The sequence below is a fragment of the Fringilla coelebs genome (assembly GCF_963513975.1).
Source record: "Fringilla coelebs genome assembly, chromosome: 20".
Taxonomy (NCBI): domain Eukaryota; kingdom Metazoa; phylum Chordata; class Aves; order Passeriformes; family Fringillidae; genus Fringilla; species Fringilla coelebs.
Window position 1 is genome coordinate 7,576,602 of NC_140046.1, and position 24,193 is coordinate 7,600,794.

The window sequence follows — 24,193 nt, forward strand, 5'->3', positions numbered from 1 at the left end:
CACTGCCCCTCACTGCCACAGCTGCAGTATTCTAGCAGGTTAAAGAATTATTAGCTGCTTTTAAAAGCAAGCAGAGGATCAATATGTAATATTTAGAACATACTCTGATCAGTCCGTTCTCAGTGAGGTGCAGAGCACAAAACTGAAGGAACAGCAAGTCCTGCCATCCACATACACTGGTTACTCTGCAGCAGCAGGGACTTAGCAACCAGCAAGAGAGTCAGAAAAAATCCCAGCTGACACAACAATGTCACCAATTCTCTTAATTCCCACAGTGCAGATGGACTGGGGAACTACAACAGCTGATTCCAGAACCATGATCTGAAATGCAGCATTCCCTATAAATGCACCAAGCACCTAAAATCAAAACCATCTTCTGCCATTCTCAAAATGAAAGAGCCTCCATTCTCCAGGGACAGCAGCCTAACTGTTGGAAACACTTTGCAATTGTTTGCCCACTGAAACAAGGATTGAAGAACCTGGCTCTGAAAGAATAAATGCTATGACTACACAGTAGTTAAATGGTCTAGATACTAGAATAAAGCAACAATCATATTAAAACCAGTAATCTGCACATTATCACATAACTTTGCATTAAATTTGATCATGAAGCACTACTTAACTACATGTGTGTGTATATATATATATATGTGCATGCAGAGAAAAAGAAACGATTTCAGAAGACAAAAGTTCAATTATTCACTTAGCTAGAAGCCTATTCATTTTTTTCTCTGTACAGCAGAGTTCTCCCTCACAAAATAGACTTAGGTTTATTTCAGTTGACACAGAAAAGAGCCCCTGTTCATTGTGAGTGTGCCAGGGAGTTTTTGTGGGTTCTTACTTGGGAAACTCTGCATTGCTGCATTTTGACATCAACTTCATCCCATTCTTCTTCTACTTCAAACCAGCCAATTGGATCATCATCTCCCAAATCATCACATGAACAACTGCTTCTGTGTATAAAAGAATGTAACACACTTTGTAAAGAAAAATTCAGAGACATAGCAAAGCTGTTGATACTCTACCAAAACACTTAGAGCATGTTATGGCTATAAAGATGAAGAAAGACGGCAGAAAGCTTCAAAAACTCTATCATATGCAAGGTTAAAGAAAAAAAAAAAGAAAGAGAAAATATTTTTTGGCACAGCCCCTTAACCTCTCCTTACTCCTAAGCAACAGTTCTGAAAACTGATTTAATAAAATTTTATTTAAAATTTTCTGTTATCATTGATCTGCACCCCAAGCAGAAAGTTTATTTTGCTATATCCCTTTTATAACAGGTCTTTAAATCAAGTGGGCTGAAAACAATAGCTATATGCATATTGCATTCAACACATCAAATGGAGGCTCATTAAAATTAAACAAAATTAAATGATGCCCCATTTTTAAGTCACCTGGAACAACTCTCAGTAGTTCGAGTGGCAAAATGATCAAATGAATTTCCATGTATGTATTGCAAAAATCCATTTATTGCAAGAATCCATTTATACCTGGTTTTTAAAAACTGTTTGAATTCCCTCAGCTTCCATTTGTCATAGCTCTCAAACCTTCTGAAGTGCTCCTCAGCATGGAACTTTTCTGAGGCACCATTGTAGGCAAACACCAGCCCACACTGTGCCCCGATGGCACCGCGCCGGACCTGAAGGGCGAAGGCACACAGTGCAGTAAGGAAAATACAGAACTGTGGAAAGCAACCAGATCCTGACAATCCTGCTCTCTGGAACTGCACAGCAACATGAAACACCTTTAGAGAAATGTTATGAAAGCTTCTGTAACCCACTGAATTGAGATCATGCACGTGGTTATTATTTACTGTATTTACCACCCTGCCAGCATCCTCACATTAACTAGAATTCCACATATTAATTAGATATATTATAGTCCCACATATTAATTCCCATTTTGTTTTCCTTTTACATTCAAAAAATTAAACAAAACTAAAATCATGTTCCCCTATTAATATCACTACACTGCAAAACAACTCAGCAGCCTCTCCAACCCCAGTTAAAATTTACTTGCCAGAAGTCCATTCATGTTTAAATGTCTTTGACATAGAGATATGCATTGTTGCTCCAGGAATTAAAGAATACTATAGCTTTGCCCTAAGTAAATAAGCCAATTCAGCTGCAGAAACCTCACTGAAGTTTTGTCTTGGCCATGAGATTTAATCACAAGACTTTCCTTTGAAACCACGTAACAGTCACACCAAATGCAAATTTCACTGGTGTCTCTAATGTGAACTCACATGCTTTGTATCTTGACACCTGCTATTCACAGAGCCAAAAAGTTATTTTAAACATAAAAGACCTTGCATATAAATCCACACACTTCAGAGAGAAATTATAAACCAAAGAGTCTCTGGCTTGAGATATATATTGCAAGATATAAATAAAATAAATGTCTTTACTACATGCTTGTGGCTCCCTGGAAAGGTTTAAGACCTCCTTTTCCTGAAGTTTCTTGACTTACACCGATGAAAAACTCTAAAATAACAGTATTTCATAATGAATTTAAATTCCAGTTCATATAAAAAAAAAATCCAAATTCAATTCCACCACTAGGGGGAAAAAGTAAGTCTTCTACTTCAAAAGCTCCCAGCAACTACATACCTTTATTCTAATTTGTGTCACTTGAAATGAAGATTCAGTTCCAGTAGAAAGAATGATACTTGCTCTGGTTTTCCCAGTTTCAGTAAGAAAACCTAAAGCAGCAGTGGGAACAGAATGAGTCTGAATGAGTGCTAGTGCAAGGGCTTTGAAAGAAAATACTGGGATTGTGGGCTGAAGGGGGGAAACAAAACCACAAAGCTTTTCCAGTGAAATGGTCATTAGCAAATGTTTCCAAATAAAAGGGACCATGTAAAAGATTGTATTTTACACAGAACTCTCCCAGAAGTATCTCTCTGGGCACTGCAATATCTCCAGCAGTTTCAAGAATATTTTCTTATTGAAGTTAATTAGTAATTCCCAAATATTACTTTGGCTTGTTGCTCAATTCACTGAACTCAGTGAATAGTCCCCCAAACCATGACCCACAAAACAACAGCAGACAAGCCACAAAATAACTAAAGAATAAACCCAAATAATGTACATGAACTAACAGAGATGTAAAATAAGCATTTAGAAAGTGCCTGATTTTCTGTCACAATGGCTTTCATTTACCAGCAGCACTGCACAAGACAATAAACTATTAAAAAAAAAAAGATTAGGTGGCATTTCACTTAAAAAGGAGGTCAAGAAACACAAATCTCTTTGTTTAGGTTGTATCCAGTACATAAAAGCATTGCATCAACAAAGAGAGGCTCTAAGAGAGAATTCATAGGTACATGCAGTGAGAATTTCAATGATTTCTACAAACTCTCTTCCATCAATATTTGAGAAACCAACAGTGATTAATGACTTCAACCCACAAAGTTTGCTCTAGAATATTCCCTATGGCAGCTCACTGCTGAGTTCCACATAGAATATTAATCACTCTCTCCAAAATCCAATCTTTTTGTTTGGTTGGCTTGTTTTGACAATAAACTGGTTTATGAGAAATCAACAGTGCTGCAAAAATTGAATTTATATATTGTTTTCATTTGGGTTTTTGTTAGTTTACCTTTTTTAAAATTACAAATCTTTCATAGCATAAAACTATAAAGAATCAAATATATATAAGTAAATATGGAACACCACCCCAGCATAGTTGACAATCATTATGTTTGGTGGAATCATCTAACTTAAATGATTTTCTTATTCTAATATAATAGATTTTAAGTCCAGGCTCTTACCATCCCCAGTCCATGGTTCTACAAGGAGGTTTTCAGGCCCTGATTTATCTTCTTTTCCCTTTACATCACATGCTTGCAGAGTGAGTCGTAAAGGCTTTCCTAAGTCAAAAAATCAACAGGTTTATCAAATTCATTTAAAATGGTAAAATATATTTTCCATAGTTCTTCGTTCAGAAAACAAAATGGAAAAAAATTTACAATACTACAAGATTTTCACCACTGTCAGAACTAAAAAAGGGGAGGGAAACTGGAATATGAGAGATACATTAATCTAAAGTAGTTGGAGTTTTAGATACAGACAGAAGGACAATAAAATTCATGACAATTAATGTTCCTTCAACTGTTGCCACACTCTGGAATTCCCAATCCATGAAATAACACTTGTCTTACAAAAGGCATTAGCTACTCTGGGGAAAACAAACCAATTTTCAAAATTTTTGAAAGTAAACATCAATAATTATAAAATAATCCACATGTTCTTTGGCACAAGACAAGAAGTACTGAAAAAACAGACTAAAAGGCAAATAAAGGGTCTCCATGAATTCTTCATGAGAGATAATGAGAGTCTCAGAAGATGATACCTGAGAAAATACATATTTATCAAACAAGTCCAGCAAATACAGCAAAATCACCACCTGATACCAGACCATTAACAGCTCTACACTCATGACATACTCAGATTATAAAAACTTAAAATTTTAACTCATCTTACGAAAGTGGGGAAAAAAAAAAAAAAAGAACCACAGAGAGATGCTAATGGCATTACATTTAAAATGCATCTTAAATTTGTACATCCTGCAGGAGAGAGCACTCACAGAGGCTCACTCACTCAAACAAATGTCTTACTGGAAGAAGAAAAAAACTTCCTGCCATTTGCCTTTTAAGCATCACAAACACCATCATCACCATGCTGATACAGGGGCCATGATCTACAAAGTTCAAGCTTTCTCTCTTGAGATCCTGCTTGGTTTAACTCTTTAATCACAGAAAGCTGATCAATCACCAACTTTTTGGGCAGTTTAGCTGCTAGGTTGTGATTTCAGTGACAGTTTTTAATTAAGAAGATTTGGATCATTTTAAAACCCACCCAGTGGAACAACTCCAAGCTGTATATTTGCTTAAGCCTGTAAAGGATCCAGGATTGTTGCATTACCATATTTATAGAGCAGGTTCTGTCTGACTGCTGCCATGGAAGAGATCAGGGAGGAAGCCTTGTATGGAGTGTCCAGGTGATCAGTGATGGCACAAAGGGAACTCAGCACTTTGGCAACACTTCCCCGGGCTAAGGCAAAGGCCAGGAGTGTCAGCTCCACCTCTGGAGTAGTACAACAACTGGGAGGAAAAACAACAACAGTGTGAAAAGAAAAACTGGGACATTCTGTTTTTCAATAAAGACAAGCTGCCACAGAATCTCTCAGGTGCCTGTTTGTTGATGCATTTGTATTTTTCAAGATGATACTTAAAAAAGAGCATGTGAGTAAAGATGTAAAAATTTGATTTGCAGACTCTTCCAAACCACTTCCCACTGCATCAACCACACAAGCTCACCTTGTTATTCTGATAAGGAAGCTATCTACTTCTTCCAAAACATTTGGTGATAAGAAGCTTGAAAAATCTGTGGAGCCTGGTGTTAGGGATAGAGGTGGCATGTGCTGCAGTGCTTTCCTAGGAAAAAGTGAAACATAATGTCAGGAAACCAGGCAGAACTGGAGAAAAGAGCCTCCTTATGTGAATTAGAGGCTTGAATCTTCATGCTTTGTGTGGGCAGGACTCTGCAAATTGCTTCTGAGTGCACAAAATCTATTTACACAGAGATTCTCTTCAAAATGGAACAACAGTATTGCATTCTAGGCAGGGAAAGTTCAATGACTGCTGGGTAATCTTGAATCCAGTCTCAATCTCAGATTTAATGAGACAAACATATCAAGGAGTTTTAAATTAAATCTGTGACAGCATTAGAAATAGCTTAGTATCCAAGCACTGCTCCATTTTAAATTGGTCCAGAATTGAGCAAGAGCCTGTGAATAAAGGAAAAATTGATTTGAAATTCCCTCAGAAGAATAAGAGAAACTAAGAGAAACACTTGTTAGCTCAAATCAGAATTATTCTGAATTCCCAAAGATATTGTGATAATAATCCCTGAAATTAGGAATTCTCAAGCAGTTTCACCAATGTTATTCTATCCAATACTAAAGTTTTCAGTATTACAGTTATTCCATCCAATTCTAAAGCTTGGGGCTTTTGCTTTATAATTCTAAACAGTGAATCTAATTCCTGAAACAACAAGAAGAAGAAGGAGGAGAAAGAGGAGAAGGAGGAGTAGTAGTAGTTATCTAAACTTTGAAGAGATTTCACAGATGACATAAATTAAAAGATAGGCTTAGTGGACTTTAGCCTACAGGCTTCATTAACCTAATGACAGCCCTGCTCTTCAGTGTGGTGACATTGTGCTAACTGAGCTCTGTAAAAGCTCATGTGGGTGTGGAGAGGTTTTATTGGGATTCCAATCCTTCAAGTCATCCAGCAGAAGTGTTTGGCAATCTAACAAGGAAACGTTACACAGAAAATGGTCAATCACCACAAGCAAACATTTGCATGGAGATGGTGCATATACTCAACTATATCACCATAAAATGCATGACAAGGCACTACATAAGTAGAAATCTGGAGAAAATTAAGCTAAATGAAGCTTCAGTCCTAAGGGGAAGATGTTAATTTTATTGATTATTAATATTGAACAAGAAAAATGAATTAATTTTAGGCTGCTCCAAGTCATTACAAGTAAATGGATCAGTGAAAAACGTCATTTTCAGTGTCCATTAAGTCATGGTTTAACAACTAGATTAGATGAAACAGCCAGGAGGATTACACTTGTTCTAGTACGTGCAAATGGACAGAAGAAAAATTCTGAACAATGAGACAGAAAAAGATGTTTAGACACCTGAACAGAGTAGAAACCAGTCACATACAACAGATTGCTTCCTAAAGCCAGAAGTATTTTTCCAAAAAAATGAAGAAGTAGCTAAAATCCATTAAGTCACGGTTTAACAATTAAATTAGATGAAACAGCCAGCAGGATTACACTTGTTCTAATACATGCAAATAGATAGAAGAAAAACATCAAAAATCTGAACAATGAGAGAGAAAAAGCTGTTTAAACACCTGAACAATGAGACAGAAAAAGCTATTTAAACACCTGAATGGAGTAGAAACCAGTCACATACAACAGATCGCTTCCTAAAGCGCGAAGTATTTCTTTTTTAAAAAATGAAGAAGTAGCTAAAATCACACCCCATGTAAGTTTGGTACTTACTGAGTATTCTGTAAAATGGTGTGAACAAATGCTGGGTTGGTTTCCATGGAAGCTGTCACCAGAGAGGTCAGCAGGGACCAGTACCAGATGGCCGAGGCGTCGCACACGGACACTCCCACCTTCTTCACGCGCTGGTAGCCCACGGCCCGCAGCCCGTGGATCCTGGTGTCACACCCATCACTAAGGCAACGCTTGATGTTTATCTGTACATCTGTCAAAACATAAATTAGAATTTTTTTTTTCCCATTTCTTTTGCTAGATTAAGAGTTTGATGAATCCAGATATTCCAAATATTAAATTAGTGAGGGATGTTTTGGAAAAGTAATGGCAGGTATGGAACAGCATTGCTTGATACGGACAAGCACACACACTGTGCACCCTCTGATCTGGAAAATTTAGGATTTGCATCAATAGCCTATGCATCCATTACAGATGCTATGGCTAGAAACTAGGAAAAATTGTAATAAAATATACCTCAAAGTGGGTAATAGATTATTTCACCAGTACCTTCCTACCTAGATACATAGGAAGTATCTTGGAGGCAAGTGGTTGTGGAGCTAATAGGAAAAAGGAGCAAAGTCCAACAGCAAAATTTAAGGTTACATAAAAATTTTCACACAGGTTCTTGACCATTTTGCACAGATGGCATTGTCCTCATTACTTTTGAGGAACAACATCCTTGCTGCCCACTTCTGTGGCACTGAAAGCTCCTCTCAGAGAAGAGCATCTTTTGGAATTGAAGGGACAAAACTCCTGAAGCTGCAGAAACCATCTTAGGAAGGAGCAGCTTTTCTTCATTGATTCCAATATAGCACCCACAGACCCAGAATCAAAAATAACACTCTTTAAAAGCATAAAACCTGCCTTACATTGGACCAACTTCAGAGTTTCAGTACCAAAAAAAATGCAGATTTTTTGCTAGATACTATCAGCCAACATATGCTTTCACTCTGCAAGCAAGGATATTTTGAAACTGCCCCATGTTTTCACATTGAAAGGCTAAAACTGCATTTTCAGTAATTTTCTCTTCAACCCTTAGTCCACATTACAGAGACCATAAGAAAGGCTTGGAAAACTCTCTTACAGGCTAGAAATTAAACCAGAATTAAAACAATTTCTCTGACCCGAGGACAAGGCCCAAAGTGTCACCCCTGATGACTGACACTTCAACACATCTCTCCATGATCTACCCAACCTTTCAGCTTGCAAAAAGCACCAAAGCAGAATCCCAATGGTATCTTTATTGACTCACACATCTGACTAATGTTAGCGTTTTCCAACAGTGTTACGTAGCCAGTGATATTGCTTGGAATGTGAACATCTCGGACCTCCTGGAGACTGCTGGCATTCCTTCCCACTGCCACTGTGACCTGCTGTGGCATGTAACTCTGGTCATTAGCTGCCACTGCAATGGACAGGTGTCTCAAAACCACATCTGGTTTCATCTTTAAACTGCAAAGCAAAGAAGAGAAAACAGTTTTTGAAAAGAGAAGATAAGTTAAACACTGTGCTTATATTGTTATATATCATAATATGATACATGTGTATATACAACAGATATATTATTATTCATTTTCCTCATTATTATTATTATTATATATTTTCCTCCTTATTATTACTCATTTCCTCCTCTACAAACACAAAAAAATCCTCTGAAATTTACCTAATGCTACACAGGTGTTCTTAACCATACCATGGTGAACAAGTTAAAAAAATTAGATTTAGAGAACAGTTCCCTCTGAGAGACTGTAGAATTTTCTATTTATATTTTCAACTGAGAATTCATTCCTCAAGAATAAAAATGCAATGTTAATAATGACCAAAATGAGATTTTTTTTTTTCCCTTTGAAGCATACATTCTTAGATCTACCACTGAAAAAAAAATACTAAACATTTCTGTTTCACTGAGCATTTCTGTTTCATGGAACTTCCTGGACAGTGGCAAAGTGTTTCTATTCAAGTACCAACCAGTGCAGCTGTATCACAGCTTGGGAAGTTTCACTATACAACAAGGCTTTGTGCCACCACAGCAGATACAGGCATTTTACAGGTGACCTTTTATTTGGCAGTTAGACTTTTAAATTTTATGCAGAGATTAATGGCTTTTGCTTTTATCTGTATTCATCTGTCTCTCACTAATTCCAGCTGTTTTCAATTATACCTGTATTTGGTTTGTGTGACAAGGTTTTAGCAGTGGGGGGCTACAGGATGTGAGAAGTTGCTGGAGGCTGGACCTTTGTCCCGATGGGGAGAGCAGTGTGCACTGGAGGAGGTTTGCTGGCAGGATTTGTGATCCCATGGGGAACCCATGCTGGAGCAGCCTCTTCCTGAAGGACTGGTCCCCATAGGCGCCATTCTCTTAAGATCTGGACTTGACAATCCCTGGGAGTCCCTTCCAGCTCAATATTCTGTGATTCTGTAACTGCACCCCATGGGAAGGACCCACATTGGAGCACTTTGAGGGGAACTGTCACCCATGGAAGGGACCCTACACTGGTGCAGGGAAGCATGTGATGAGTCCTGTCCCTGAGGAGGAAGGAATGGCACAGCCAGCATGTGATTAACTGAGTGCAGCCCACACTCCCCATCTCCTGTGCCTCTGGAGGGGAGGAAATAACTTCTCTTCCCTTTTTCTCTAAGCCTGGGAAGAAGCGGGGGAAGATTTGGTTTTGTTTCTCCTAACCCCACCCTGATTTAACTAAACTAAATTCCCTGAATCAAGTCTGTGATGGTAGCTGGTGAGAGAGCTCTCCCTGCCCTTGAGCCAAGAGCCTTTCCTTACATTTTCTCTCCCCTGCCCAGCTGAGGAGGGGAGTCAGGGAGCAGCCTGGCATCCAGCCAGGATCAATGCAGCCCAAACCCCCCTGGCTGTGAGCCTGAGGCCCAGAGCCCAGCCCTGAGCTCACCGGATCCAGTGGGAGCGAGCGCTCCCGTCCGACTGCCAGAAGGAGGAGGTCTCTCCGTTTGTCATCTTGTCGATGTCGGCGGAATTGGAGGAGGTCTCGATGTGTGTGTAGCACTTTGTGACAGACTTCAGCTTGTCTGACTCCTGATTACCATTCAGATCACTGGGGTATTCTGCAAAAAAAAAAAAAAACACTCAGAATATTTTTCTTTGGCCTTTTTTGTGTATTGCTATACCTTTGTAAGAAGTATCTCACACAAATGAACTTGTTGGCACAGAACACAGCCCCTGAAGGGCTGTTTCTGACAGGAACTAGGAGATAGCAAAGTTTCATTTCAGATGAAATTGCAATAATCTCTATCTACCACTCTCTGTACAAAAACAACTCCATTCCCTGGAGTTCAATAGCCTTTATCTACTCCTTTTATTACTGGCCTCAACACTGCTTTATTATTTTTGTACCCAAATACAAACAGATGAAAGGCAAAAGTGAATTACAATGGAGAAAACTTCAATTCATGTATTTTAGGGACAGGACAAAGCATTCTCTTTCCCATGTAACTTGATCTATTTCAATAGAAGTGCAGAAATCTGAAAATATCTAGTCAAGCTGTAAAGAAAAGGAGCCCTCCCTGTAGGGACCAGGTCAGTCCCATCAGAGATACAGTATAAGATTAATCATCTCCAGTCCAAAATGATAAAGTATCTGTTAGTACTGAACAGTCAACTTCATAAAACATTCACCTTCACAGGGAAACTAAGTTTCTAGCAACTAGTAGAGAGAGATATTTGACTGAATACAGAATATCACAAATTAGTAACCAATGATTCTGAAATAGGCCAGGAGAAAGATAACAAGTGTTACTCAGATTGCTGAGTAGTTCAGAAAATAATTTATGTGCTTCAAAAAAACCAACAAAAATCCACAGAAGCACGCAGTTCAACTTCATAAAACATGAGGCCTGTTAGAAGTGACATAGTCAAGAAAGCTTTTCATTTTATCTGTAGTCTCTTTTTCAAAGCCTGTAAAAGAAGGGAAGCATAGCACACCTCTCTCCTTGAGGAGAAGTCGATCCAAGGAGTCCTTGAGCAGGGAGGAACGCATGGTGCAGATGTTGTTGAAGTACTCCAGCACTGGGTAGGGGATGGCCGTGCTGGAGATGCGGTTGCGGTGCAGGAACCTCAGGATCATCGAGGCGTGAAGGCCCAGGCGCTCTTTGGACTCAGAAAATATATCAATAAAGCCTGGAAAGAGACAGCATTTCCTTAGGCACCACAGTGGGAGAAGGATGTCAAACTAACAGAGGATGTAGCTCAAGTCTGCTACCTCTACAGCAGGGAAAAGTGCAGGGAAATATTTTTGACAGTGACTTGAAATGCCTGAAGGAGTTCAAAACAATTACCAAAAATCTTATGTTTATTTTGCTGCACCAAACCCTTACCTTCAAAATGTAAGTGAAGCAGTTGCTACTTGGTTAACAATCACTCACCCTGAGCTACACTGAGCTTTTCCCTTTAGAATTGTGGATTATTCCTAATGCTTTCCACCAGCCTGGTCAGAAATGTCAGCTCCTGAGCACTGGTACCTGAATCCCAGTGCATGTACATGCACAGAACAGTACTCTCCAAGTCCTCTCCTCTGAATGCTCTGCAGCAAATTCTAGTGTTTCCTGTCTGATCCTTTAAGGCAAATCCCCTTTAGCCACTTATCATAAAACACTTGGAAGGAAAGCCAGTAACTGACACTTATCCCAGAAATCAAATTCTGGAAACTGGCACTTTCTGAACTATAAACCATAAAACCTGAATTATGTTTTATCAGGATTTCAAATGCTGAATAACAATATAATAATAATAATAAAATATGTGACTCATCCCCTGGAACAGACTCCATGGAGGATTTATTCCTCCAGTTACCAAGTACAAGGCTGCATTAGCTGGGCACTCACCAACCTTCTGCAAGGTACATTTTCTGTCTGTGAGATGAACCTTACAGGGGTAAGACACTCCCCAGTGACACAGAGAAGGAAACAGTGGTTATTTGTGAAAGGAAGTTCTGCATGCAATTCTGGGAAATGTTTAATTTACAACAACTCCACTTGCTTGACACTAAAGGACCAAGAACCTTCTGGAGAATGGTTTTGATGAGATTAGGACAAGCAATGCTATTAAAGCAATTTATTGAAGCAGCACCTTTTCTATGGGGCAGGGCTTGGGAAACCCTTTCTTCCAACACTGTTCTCATACCTGGCACCAGTGAACAAGCTTGCAGTTGTCTGATTACATGGCTCAGCTCCCCCTGAAGATTTGCACCACTAGAATTCTTGAGAGCCTCCAGCATATTCTCCACATCAACAGTGCCATCTCCTTCAGCATCAAATTGTGCAAAGGCCTGAAGAGTAACAAAAAAAAATTATTTGAGCATATTTCCTTAAAGCAAGGTATTTCATAGAAACCATAGCAACAAATGTTGCAACACTAGTAAAACAAAATCAAAAGAATCCATTCTCCAAAGTATTGGATTCGTGGTAACAGGAAGCAGCCTGGCTGGAAATCTGCAGTGTTTAGCAAGTTTGAAGGTGTTTGCACTGCCTTCCTATAAAAGTCAGCTGGAGTCATGCTTAGGTGGAGACAGCCCATCATAAAAACCAGTGAATCAGCAGGATCCCTCCATGGGTAGCTGGGACTGGAAGGAGGGTAAGCTTTTGCTTAGCAAAAAGCTCCTCAGCTGAAGGGTGGTTTGGTTCCAAAAGCCACACCTTCGATTACTCATCACTGCTGCATCCCTCTCACTGTATCCACTCAAATTCCTCCAGGGTTTACATATTTTCTTTATTTAAGAAATTGTCCTAAGAACAGTAATATTTTTTATTTGATTTTTCCTTCCATAAGCTGTCCTCCTACACCAAAAATCAGTTTAATATAGTTTGTCTAAGTATTTTTGAAAACAGTGGAGACAGTTAGAAAAGGGTTGGGATTTTTTTTTTTTTATTGAAGAGAACCACTGGCAGCTTTATTGACTTTGACCTTAACAAAATTTTTAATATAAAAAGTTGTGTTGAGCATGTACAAAAAGTAACTCACACAGCACTTCACAACTTTACACATTCAGCTGACCCTATAAATCAGAACTAAGCTCATAAATGTAACTTACTTTAACTAGCTATTTCGGAGAACTCATGATTCAGTGACACACTACTATTAAAAATCTGGCCATATTTTCCCAATCAGATTTAATTTTGAAACAAACTTCTGTTTAACTGCTAAAAATCGAACTTGTTCCAAAAGAGAAATGCAGTATTTCAGGAGCATCCACCTTTTTCATATAAATTGGGAATGCACTTAGAAAAGATATTTCTTTACAAGCAAGACTTGAGTCTCCCTGCCCTGAACTTTGTATTCCAAGCTCAGCCACACAAACCAAGCAAATCTGGTCTCTAAGGACAGATGATCTCACAGGTGTCTGAGTCAAGGGGTTGCTGCTGTTCAGGAGGAAGCTCCTGCTTCCCTCTCTTGGTTTGTTAGCTGATTATCAGACTTGATGTACCATTAACAGTCCTATCCTAGAGAGGAATAGCCTGAAATGATTAGCTCAAAATAACCTGCCAATTAACCATGGCATAATTACACCAGTAAAATGAGAGCAAAGTCCTCAGAAGACAACAGAATTGAAGCACAGTGTTTTAGCTGACTAAAGCTCTTATGGCACTTCTGCTGGATAGAGCTGGATTTGAGCTTGGAAGCTTTAGAGCGTCTTATTATACACACAGCTGAACCCAAGCTAATAATGATCACCTTTAAAAAACTATTTTGAGCAGCAAAGCTGGTGCTGAGCAGCCAGCAGGGCACCAGGGCCAGTCCAGCCCAGGCACTGGGCAGATCCCAAAACAAAAACCCAACACCTTTGCTTGAGGACAACAAGCCAGAGGGAATTGATTCTAACAGACATAACTCAGTTGCCAAAACAATTCAAAGTACAGTTTCACACCACACCATTCTCACCATTTTCCCCCATACCTGAAGTGAAACTGCACAGTTAGTAAACTACAAATTGAACAAGTTTTGTGATGTTACTGGTGACAATAAAACACAAGGCAACAAGGCTGAATCTGCTGACATCTACTTTAAACAAATTTTTTATACTCTCATGTAAGGAGGGATTACTACATATATGCTTCTCCTCGCATCATAATGCAGCATTTTGTTATCTTATTTTTAAACTCTTCCTCTGATCTCAGGAGATTGCACCAAACTTAGAACTCTAAAATTATTTTTTGACTGTTCAGTATAACTTAAACTCTGTATTTGACATAAAACATACACAATTTCCACTGCTGTCCTGTGTAATTGGGGGGAAAAAAAGGATGGAGAAAAAAAGAGAGTGTCAACCTGTACTCAAAGAATTTTTGAGCTGTGTGCAGGACTGGGACATGATACAATTCAGCAGCAGCCTTACACAACCCAGCTCATCCTACTCCTAAATAAATGCAGTAACTCCACACAGTTCAACCCTGAACATGAAGAGGCATGTGAAAAACATCCTTCATAGGAAATGAGGGTGAGAGGGCTGCTTGGAAATATGGCACATGGAGAAATCAGCCCTTCATCTCACAGCTCAGGAGCTGGATGGCACAACGAGGTATCTGAAAGGTGACCTGGGAGAACTTCATGTTTCACACTCTGCCTTCAGTAGAACTGCAGCATTAATGTTGCCAGCCAAAGCTGGACACATGACATGACAACTGCTGAAGCAGTACCAAGAAGGATTCAGAGGTTCAGTTCATACAGAAAACAGATTCTGCATTTAAACATCGTTCATAAAACATTTGAAGTCTGTGCTGAAAGCCCTGCACTGAGAACAGAGACACTGAAAGGGCAGATCAAACCCTGGCCATGCCAGACAGGACTCTAGAGATATCAAAAAGTGAAACCTATTGACCTGCCACCCCTAAACTGGCTTCTCCTCAGTGTGAAAGGAAAGCTCAAACACCACAGCTCATGGGTTAGTGCCAGAAATGATGACATCAAGGTTTTCCACAGAACTCTCAACATCTCAGCTTTGCAGGGCAGAGCAGATGTGACCACACATCCGCGGCACGCCGAATCCTGTGACAAGCTTTTTCCCCACTCCCTGGAGCAGGAAATGAAACCAAAACAAATAGATTCCTCATGCAGAGGAGGACGTGAAATACAGACAATCCTCAAAATATTTCTGCAGCCCACAAAGCCCAGCTGCTTGTGCCAACAGGAAGAACCCCAATGGACGCATTTCACCCTCGCTGCTGTTACAAATGAAGATGTGCTCGTTACTGGCTCTTCTTGTGAAGGAGCTGCAAGTGGAGGCAGCATTTCACCAAGCCACTTCAACCAGTCTGGTGAAAACACACCTATCTGGACATGAAAATGAATCTCCTTCCAGTTTCCAGAAGCCCTGTTCACCTGTCAGCACTGATTTGAGGCGTGTGTGTGTGATTTAACAGTTTACACATTGTTCTGCTACTCAGGAGCAAAACAAAGACAGCAGGAAGTGACTGCTGAGCCTCAGGAACTGCTTGCACTAAGGAATTCAGACACAGCCACTTTCTCAAGTGAGTGTGGAATTCCCAGCAGGGCATTCTGCTGCAGTTTGGATTACTACAGAGCAAAGCTAAAGCTTAAGTGTTCTAGACATTAAATTCTTCATATCATTTCCCACAAAGGGGAAAACTGGAAATCCCAGCAGAAAGGAAACGACTCTCTTCAACCATTAAAAACCGACCATAACACCTTCTGGCTGTGGAAGGGGATTTCTGTTACACTACTTCCTTACAAGTTTTCCAAAAGTCCTACTTTACAATAAAAGAAATGCTTGACAATTTCACTGCTGGTTTTAAAAAGCGACAATAAAATCCAGCGTGGTAAACTTTGACTTGCTGATAAGGCTAGTAAGTATCAAGAGGAATTACTCAGGCAGGATTTCCTACCCGTGTTCCACCACACCTGTGCTCTCAGCTGCAGCAGCAACAGCAGAAATACTGCTGTGAACACCCATTTCATTCTTCAGTGGCTGCTGAGCATGATCACTGATAACTGACATAAGTTTTTTTTAAGGGCTATCTGGAAGCTGACAGGCTGTCTATCAACAACAGCAGCCGCTTTCCCAACCTTGCAGAACCCTCTGGCCCGGCACTCCCCACGTACCAGGACACGTGTCCGGAGTCTCCAGGGTCGTGTGGATGGTCACGGACCCGGTGCCAGCGCCCACATCGGGGGCTCGGGGACACCGACCCCCAGCAGCACCCCGGAGGTTCCCCCGCCTCCCTCCCCCGATGCCGACCACCCCCTGCCCGGACAGGCGGATCCCCGGAGGGAACCCCCATCCCCGGCAGTGCCCAAGGCCGGGCTGGACGGCGCTCTGAGCAACCCGGTCTGTTGGAAGGCGTCCCTGCCCGTAGCAGGGGCTGGAACGGGATGGTCCCCAGGGTTCCTCCCTGCCCGAGCTAGCCCACGATCCCTGCGGACGGCGCTTCCTGCCGGCTCTCACCTCCTCGCTCTCGCCGCGGGAGCCGGCCGCCAGCCGGGACACGCTCTCCAGCACCTCGCAGAACTGCTCCAGGCTCACGGCCTCGTCGCCGCGGCTCAGCCGCTCCTCCAGCCATCGCACCAGCGCGCTGTGGTGCCGCGACACGAGCGGCTCGGGCAGGGCCGCCTCCCGCAGCCGCGCCGTGGCCTCCCGCAGCCGGGCCTGCTCCAGCAGCACCTCGGCCGGCGGCAGCGCCGGCGCGGCCGCGCCGGCTTGGGGCGCGCCGGCCGCCCCCTCCATGCCCTCTTCGGCGCCCTCCTCCTCCTCCTCGCTGCTGTGGCTCGCCGCCGTCCCCATGAGCCGCTCGGGAGCCCCTCGCAGCCGCCGCCGGTGCCGCCGCCGCTCCCGCCGGTCCACGCCCGGCCCGGCCCGCCTTAGTCAGCAACTTCCCGCCCGCCGCACCTGTCAGCGCGGGGCCGCCACACCGCCGCAAAGCGCCGCCGCGCCACACCGCCGTAAAGCGCCACACCGCCGCAAAGCGGCACGGCGCTGCCGCAAAGCCCCGTGACAGGGCCGGGCCGCTGGAGGGACCCGGGGGGACAGCGCGGGTTCGGGACAGCGCTCCCGGGGGAGCGAGCGGGACCTGCCCCCGCTTCGTGTGGACAACACTAAGGGGGGATCTCATTAATCCGTAGAAGTATCTCCAAGGGGTGCCAATAGGGCGGTGCCAGACTCTCTTCAGTGGTGCCCAGTGACAGGATAAAGAGTAACGGCCGTGGACAAAAACACGACAAATTTCACCTGAACACGAGAAAAACTCCTTGACATGAGCGTGGCAGAGCACTGGGACAGACTCGTGCAGGGAGGGCGTGGCGTGTCCCTCTCCGGAGAAATGCCCAACTCACCCGGACCCTCCTGTGTCACCTGCTCGGGTGACGCTGCCCTGGCCGGGTCAGACCGGGCGATCTGCACAGGGCACTAACAGCACGAGATTCTGTGAGCGTCCTTACGGACAACGGCACTACTCAGAGCGTGGTGAGGGCTGGCACAGGGCGCCCAGAGAAGCTGTGGCCGCCCCGTTCCGGGAGCGTTCGAGGCGGGGTTGGCGGGGGTTCGCAGCAGCCTGCACTGGTTGGAGGCGGTGTGAAAACCATCCCCTCCCCGCCCACGGCGCTCCACGGCTCCGCCGCCACACTGCCGTAAAGCGCGCCCTCGGCCCGCCGTCCCGTGCACGCGGCGCTGGACGTGGTTGGCCCCCACGCTGCCGTGCAGCGAGGAAACTGTCGCGCAAGCGGCGCGCTGTCGCGGCGCGATGTGGCGGGGCGCGGCCGCGGCGCTGCTGTGCCTGGCCGCCGCCTGCCTCCTGCGCCGCGGGTTCGAGCCCCGCGCCCGCCTGCTCAGCGCCGCCGAGCTGCGCCGCTACCGGGGGGCGCCGGGCGAGCCCGGCCTCTACCTCGCCCTGCTGGGACAGGTCTTCGATGTGGAGCGGGGCCGCAAGCACTATGGGCCCGGCGGCGCGTACAGCGGGTTCGCAGGTACCTGCGGTGGGGCGGGAGGGGCGGCTGGGTGAGGGGCGGCTGGGTGAGGGCCTGAGGTGTGGGCCTGGCCGGGCAGGGATCACCGGGGGCTGTGTGACACCGGGGCTGGCTCGGCAGGGATCACCGGGGGCTGTGTGACACCCGGTGCCACCGCTGGCCCGGCAGGGATCACCGGGGGCTGTGTGACACCCGGTGCCACCGCTGGCCGGGGAACGCAGGCCTGGCTGCGAGGAGGGAGAGCTCAGCCCCTGTTCGGGGAACCCACTCCATGGCTGGGCTGTATTCCAGGCCTGGGGTCGCACCCGTGGTTGGGGAATTCACTCCTTGGCTGGGGGGATTCACTCCATGGTTTGGGGATTCACTCCTTGGCTGGGGGGGTTCAGCCCTTGGCTGGGGGGGTTCAGCCCTTGGCTGGGGGGATTCACTCCATGGCTGGAGGGATTCACTCCATGGCTGGGGGGATTCACTCCATGGCTGGGGGGATTCACTCCATGGCTGGGGGGATTCACTCCATGGCTGGGGGGATTCACTCCTTGGGCCGGGGGATTCACTCCTTGGCTGGGGGACTCACTCAGTGGCTGAGGGATTCTCTCTATGGCTGGGGGGACTCGCTCCGTGGCTGAGGGATTCACTCCGTGGCTGGGGGACTCACTCTGTGGCCGTGCTCTCCCCCTGCTGTGCTCTCCCCCCGCTGTGCTCTCCCCCGTGCCCTGCAGGCAGAGATGCCACCCGAGCGTTTGCCAGCGGCGACTTCAGCCCGGCGGGGCTGGTGGACACCGTGTCGGGGCTGTCACCCGCGGAGCTGCTCTCCATCCACAGCTGGCTGAGCTTCTACAGCCACAACTACGAGCCCGTGGGTAGGTCTGGGGGTGGGCTCGGTCCTGAGCCCTGCGAGGGACCAGCTGCAGCCAAGCCAGGTCTCTGAGGTTTGCTTCCCTCCGAAGGAAGGCTGAATTGTTTTCCCACCTGGCTGCTCTCCTGCTTGGATTGTCCCTGCTGAGCACAGAGCATGGAGCCAGCCTAAAATCACCAGAACTCAGGAGAATGTAGGGGCAGCAGTGCAGGGAAACTGTTCTGGGGAATGGCTTCTGGGTTGTGCAGCTGAAACTGGCTTTGGTTTTCAGCTCTGTAATGGGTGTGTGCCTAAGCTTGTCCTGCTTGGGTTTATTAATGTGGGTAAATTGCTGTGTGATCCAAGGGTTGAAGGGATGTAAAGCTCAGTTTGATTCTAAAATTGGGCCATGGTGACATCTCCTTTTAAATAGCAAATTAAAAATAAAGCCCCACCAGAACTATGCTTTTTCCTTGCCTGGAAACAGGTCTGTGGTCTGGAAACACTGTGGACCTAATTGATCTCCTCTCCCAGGGAAGCTGGTGGGCAGATTCTATGATGAAAATGGGGCACCGACAGAAGCCCTGAGGGAGGTGGAGGCTGCCATTGAGGAAGCTCTCAAATTACAAGCAGAAAGTGATCAGAAGAAGCAGCAGTTCCCACCCTGCAACTCTGAATGGAGCTCTGCTAAAGGCACTCGGTTCTGGTGCTCCACAGAGAGGTAAGCTTGTCCCCTCTGGAGCAGAGGCTTTTTTGGGGTGCCCTGTGCTTTGTTCCTGCCTCTCCTGGCAGGGGGGGCATGGGAAGGTGTCCTGGCCCCTGCAGCCACCACTCCCCATGGGTAGGTGAGCTCTGGGACCTGGCAGTGGTGCTGCCAGGGCTGGAATATGCAAGGCATGGGCTCTGTCCCTGCCTGAATTCCCAGGGTTGTTCAGGTGGGAAAAGCCCTGTGAGACCACCCAGTCCAGCCATTCCCCCAGCACTGCCCTGTGCCCCAGGTGCCACATCCACACAGCTTTTACATCCCTGCAGGGCTGGGGCCTCCACCACTGCCCTGGGCAGCTGTGCCAGTGCCTGACCACCCTTGCCATAAAGAAATTCTCCCCAGTATCCAACCTAAACTTCCCCTGGCACAACTTGAGGCTGTTTCCTCTTACCCTGTCCCTGTGAGCAGAGCCTGAATTTCACCTGGCTTCAAGCTCCTGTCAGGGAGTTGTAAAGAGTGAGAAGGTCCCTCCTGAGCCCCCTTTTCTCCAGGCTGAGCCTCTTCTGTCATACTGGAATCAAAGAATTTACCTCACATGCACGTGATCTCCTGTTCTCAGCAAAACAGGACAGAAATCCCACTAGGACTGGGATTCAAACAGGTTCTGTCGCCTGTCAGGAATACAAGCATTAACCTGTGCTTTTCAGATAGTTTCACAGCCTGGCTCAGATGCTGATACCACAACATTTTCACTTAAACCACATAAAAATGAGGTTAAGCTTTGATTAATCATTTCCTCTTCTCCTGTGAGTAGCTATCTCTCAGCTTAGGGACTATTCTGCTTGAAGATGAAATCATTTCACAGACCACACTGCAGAATGCTTGGGCTTCATGTCAGCCCAGCAGCAGCTCTGTGTGCCCCAGGGATCTGCTCCTGTGTGTCACTGAGCTTGGGGACCAGGTGTGATGGGGCAGGGACTTGTGTTAGAGGCTTAAAAGCTGCAGTGGTTGGGGAGTTAGCCCATAGAGAGACACTCAGACATAAAGAGACATGATGAATTAGCTGGGGAGGTACTTTTTCTTCTGCCCCAGTTTTCAAAATCACTGTGTTTAGTGTTTAGTCAAGGCACAGAAGGCCTACAAGAGCCTGGTCTGTTGGAAGGTGGCCCTGCCCATGGCAGGAGGTGGACTGGATGATCTTTAAGGTCCCTCCAGCCCAAGCCACTGTGATTCTGTGAAGATGTGTGGTCACCTGTGAGCATTTAGGTACCTCCAGAAAAGGCATTTTGCTGTGCTCCAGAAGGCTGTGATTCCTCTTCCAGCAATGGAAACACAGAATGCAGGAGTTGGTCACTGTCAGAATGGTAGAGCCTGCAGCAGCAGTGATGAAAGCAGGGCCAGGCCACAGGTTTCTGAAGCACAGCACAGGTAAAAAGGTAAAGGCTGTGGGATGGTGGCTGTTCAAACAGACTGGATGTGGCACTCAGTGCCCGGGTTTACTTGAGGAGATGTTGGGGCATGGCTTGGACTCGATCTTTAAGGTCTCTTCCAACCCAGTCATTCTGGGAATTCTATGGAAGCAAAGCCTATCTCAGTGTTAGTTCTAATTTCCCCAGATTATCTGGTTTTTTTTCCCAAGGATTCTCTATTGACTGGAAGCATTTTCCTGGGTTTGAATTGTAATTGATTTTCATTTTCCATTCCTAGCGGGGGCGTGCCCAGAGCCTGGGCCGGGGTCCCGCGGAGGCTGCACCGCCCCGGCTCGCAGGGCACTCCCTGCGTGTGTGTCAGGAGCTCCGGGCCGCCCTGGGGCCAGCCTGGCTCCTCCCAGCACAGCGACAGAGGCGACCTGGATGACCCTCGGCTGCAGCAGTTCGAGGGCTGCCATCCCCTGGCCGAGCAGTGTGTCCTCCCCACGGGCTGATCCCGGGCAGGGAGAGCCCTGCAGTGAAACCTTGCACTGGGGGTGGGCAGCTCCAGCTCCATCCCTTCCACCTGTCCCTGCAAAGGGAGCAGTAACAATCTCGTGGCATTTGTGATGCTTTTTAACATATGGAGATGGAGGAAACACTTCAGCCAGCTCAGTGGCTAAAAAATCAAGTAACAGGCTGCTTTCTTTATTTCTATGGGAAATATTTCTGCACCTGGGAACAAACTGTAAGATGCACAGCCTGAATTGTGTTTTAGAACTGCTGCTTGTGGAGTCAGGGACTGGGTGTTTGTGTGCACAGTGGTGGCACACTGTGCTGTGGTTTAAGGCAGCGAGGTCAGTGAGCACAGAACTGCTGCAGCATCACTGCCCACAGGTCATGCAGTCCCCAGGTCCTGCTGCAGGCAGTGCTGATGCTCCTTCCCAGGCACCTGACTCACTCCCAGGAGTTTAAAGGTAGCAGGGACCCTGAATTTCTTCTGCAATTAAGGTCCACAGTATCAGGAACTTGCACAGTTTAGTTACACACAAGCTTTATCAAATTCTTGGAGCAGAGAAGGCAAAGGCCAGAGCTGCATTTCCTCACTGTGTTTGCATTAGATACTGTGCCAAGATATTGAAGGCACCTGTGAGGATTGTTGTTTGATATTAACCTCACTGTCCTGGTCTGTGATTCACCACTTTCAAACTGTTCTGATCAGGAAGGAGTAGTTTTAAATAGCTTTCTTTTTGTTGCCTGGGTGGCAACAGAACCATCCTACTGTAATCTGCCTCCTGTTTCCATTCTGGTATAAGATTTCCTCCCATCTGGTCTGTGCCTATCAGACTATAACCTGAGCTGGATGTGCCCTTAAAAGACCCAGCACTCTTAAAATCCATATTTACTGTGTCACAGCTGGCAAATTCAGCAATGTGAGTGACTCCCAGACATGCAGGGCAGGTCATAACCTCTCTGGGTGGGGCTAAAAGGGAGGAAGCCATACCTGCACTACAGACCTCAAGCTGCAGGGAAGCACTTGCTGGTTTTAGTGGAATCTGCTGTTAAAATCAGTTTTGGTGGAGCTGAGCTTTGGGAGAGACATGCAGATCAGGGTCCGGTGGTGGCACAGGTTGTGGTCAGTTCTCCTTAAGGCAGCTGCCCCCCATGTGTAAGCAGCTGGAAGGTGTTTATAAACTGATTTTTAGCTTTCACCACCTCTAAAGAGAAGCCCAAAATGTGATTAATTGGTACAGGAGGCACCATTGCAGCAGGACATGTTACAGCACTTCTCACTGGTAACAGCTCAGAGGATGCTCCAGCTGCCAGGGATGGAGCCACACAAACTTAAACCTGCACATGCTTGGAACAGTGTGGGGGCAGGGGGGTGTGGTTTGATTTTTGGGGGCTTTTTACCTATCTTCATCCTGAAGAGAAGCCCTTGCAGGCATTGCCCTGCTGTGCCAGCAGGATGTGTGGCAGAACCAAACCTCAGCCCTGGGCTTGAGCCATCTCTGGGGGTGGAGTGAGAGCTCATTTCCCACAGTGCTGAAGATCAAGCTGTGTAAGAGGTGCAGCAAAGAGCTGCAAAGCAGCACTTCACTGCCTCCACAACTTTGGCCTTTGCCACATTCAAAAAGACACCACCACTTTAAAAAGAAATTGCATTTAAAGTAGTGAAACCATCCCTGCAAATGATTGGCAAGTACCTTTGAAAGAGCTTTTTAAAGCTATTTAAAAGTTGCAGCAAATTCCAGACTATTAAATGCTGGAAGAAGTAGCTTGTGAGGGGAAACCAGTCCCAGAGAAGGTGGGACCAGCTTGACCTTCTAAGCAAGTTTCATCTTGCTGGAACACTTAATCACTATGCAAATAGTGCTGAGGGGATGGTTTTGATTGCAAGAGCTACACAAAAATCAAATAAACTGCTGCAAAAAGGCAGGGCAGGGAGGTGTTGGTTTAAGTTAAAGTTGGTTTAAAACCAGTTCACAGCTTATTCCTGAGTTTAGGGTTTGGAAACACTGGGAAGGAAGAGTTTGCCTTGCACTAGGAATAAGTCATCTATTAAAGCAAACAGGGAGACACCCTCAGTGACCTGAAGTGCTCCAAGACTGTCATGTGCTTGTATCTCCAATTGAGCAGCTCAGCTGGATTCTCCCATGGTGGAAAAGGGTGGGAAGAAAACAGTGATAGCTACAGAGGGCTCAATTCACCACAGACAGTGCTCTAATAAAGCTCACCATTCATCTGTACTTCAGTAAGTTTTATTAATAAAAGACTAATGCATCACAATCTCACCCAGAAGTCTTGGCTGGGTTTGCTATTGCACTGAAGTTTTCCTTTTCCTGAAGTGAAGCTGCAGCAGCTCTGCTCTCCAGGGGGCTGAGCTGCCTCCAGCACACAGCTCAGTGCACCCAGTGCTGGGAACTTGAACTGATGAACTCCATGAAGCAGCTCTGGCCCGTGGGGAGCTCGGGTTTGTTTCACAAGACTGATTATAGGTAAGTCTAGTATAAGGCATTCAAGATGACTACATGGTACAAACTAGAACACCAGACCTTGACAGCCAAAAGAACAGTTGTAGCAGTTCCACAACATGAAAATGAATACCTGGACTAATTTCAGAACAAAGAATAAAGCTGTTATACCCAATTGGATGTTGTATCCCTGTTTTTTCTTCATGGTTTGTCAGAATAAGCTTGTAGAGGGGCAGCTGTC

The 24,193-nt window shown here is 45.4% G+C and overlaps 2 protein-coding genes across 3 annotated transcripts in view; one reads left to right on the plus strand and one right to left on the minus strand.

Moving 5' to 3' along the window:
• The window catches only part of ZZEF1 (zinc finger ZZ-type and EF-hand domain containing 1), a 59,587-nt gene extending 42,648 nt beyond the window's left edge, over positions 1-16,939 (minus strand). For both annotated transcript variants that reach the window (XM_084218812.1, XM_084218811.1), the window contains exons 1-12: positions 16,514-16,939; positions 12,238-12,382; positions 11,041-11,235; positions 9,992-10,163; positions 8,338-8,537; positions 7,086-7,296; positions 5,321-5,437; positions 4,926-5,104; positions 3,773-3,871; positions 2,610-2,701; positions 1,491-1,639; positions 842-953 (exon numbers count right to left, since the gene is read on the minus strand). In XM_084218812.1, coding sequence (XP_084074938.1) covers positions 842-953; positions 1,491-1,639; positions 2,610-2,701; positions 3,773-3,871; positions 4,926-5,104; positions 5,321-5,437; positions 7,086-7,296; positions 8,338-8,537; positions 9,992-10,163; positions 11,041-11,235; positions 12,238-12,382; positions 16,514-16,849 — 2,007 coding nt within the window. In that variant the 5' untranslated portion in view covers positions 16,850-16,939. The remainder of the gene's footprint in view (positions 1-841; positions 954-1,490; positions 1,640-2,609; positions 2,702-3,772; positions 3,872-4,925; positions 5,105-5,320; positions 5,438-7,085; positions 7,297-8,337; positions 8,538-9,991; positions 10,164-11,040; positions 11,236-12,237; positions 12,383-16,513) is intronic.
• Positions 16,940-17,801: 862 nt separating this feature from the next.
• CYB5D2 (cytochrome b5 domain containing 2) lies at positions 17,802-24,106 on the plus strand. Its single transcript, XM_084219133.1, has 4 exons — positions 17,802-18,027; positions 18,747-18,887; positions 19,397-19,583; positions 21,276-24,106. Exons 1-4 carry the CDS (start codon positions 17,805-17,807, stop codon positions 21,490-21,492), a joined length of 768 nt encoding a protein of 255 aa, XP_084075259.1. The 5' UTR covers positions 17,802-17,804; the 3' UTR covers positions 21,493-24,106.
• Positions 24,107-24,193: the final 87 nt, after the last annotated feature.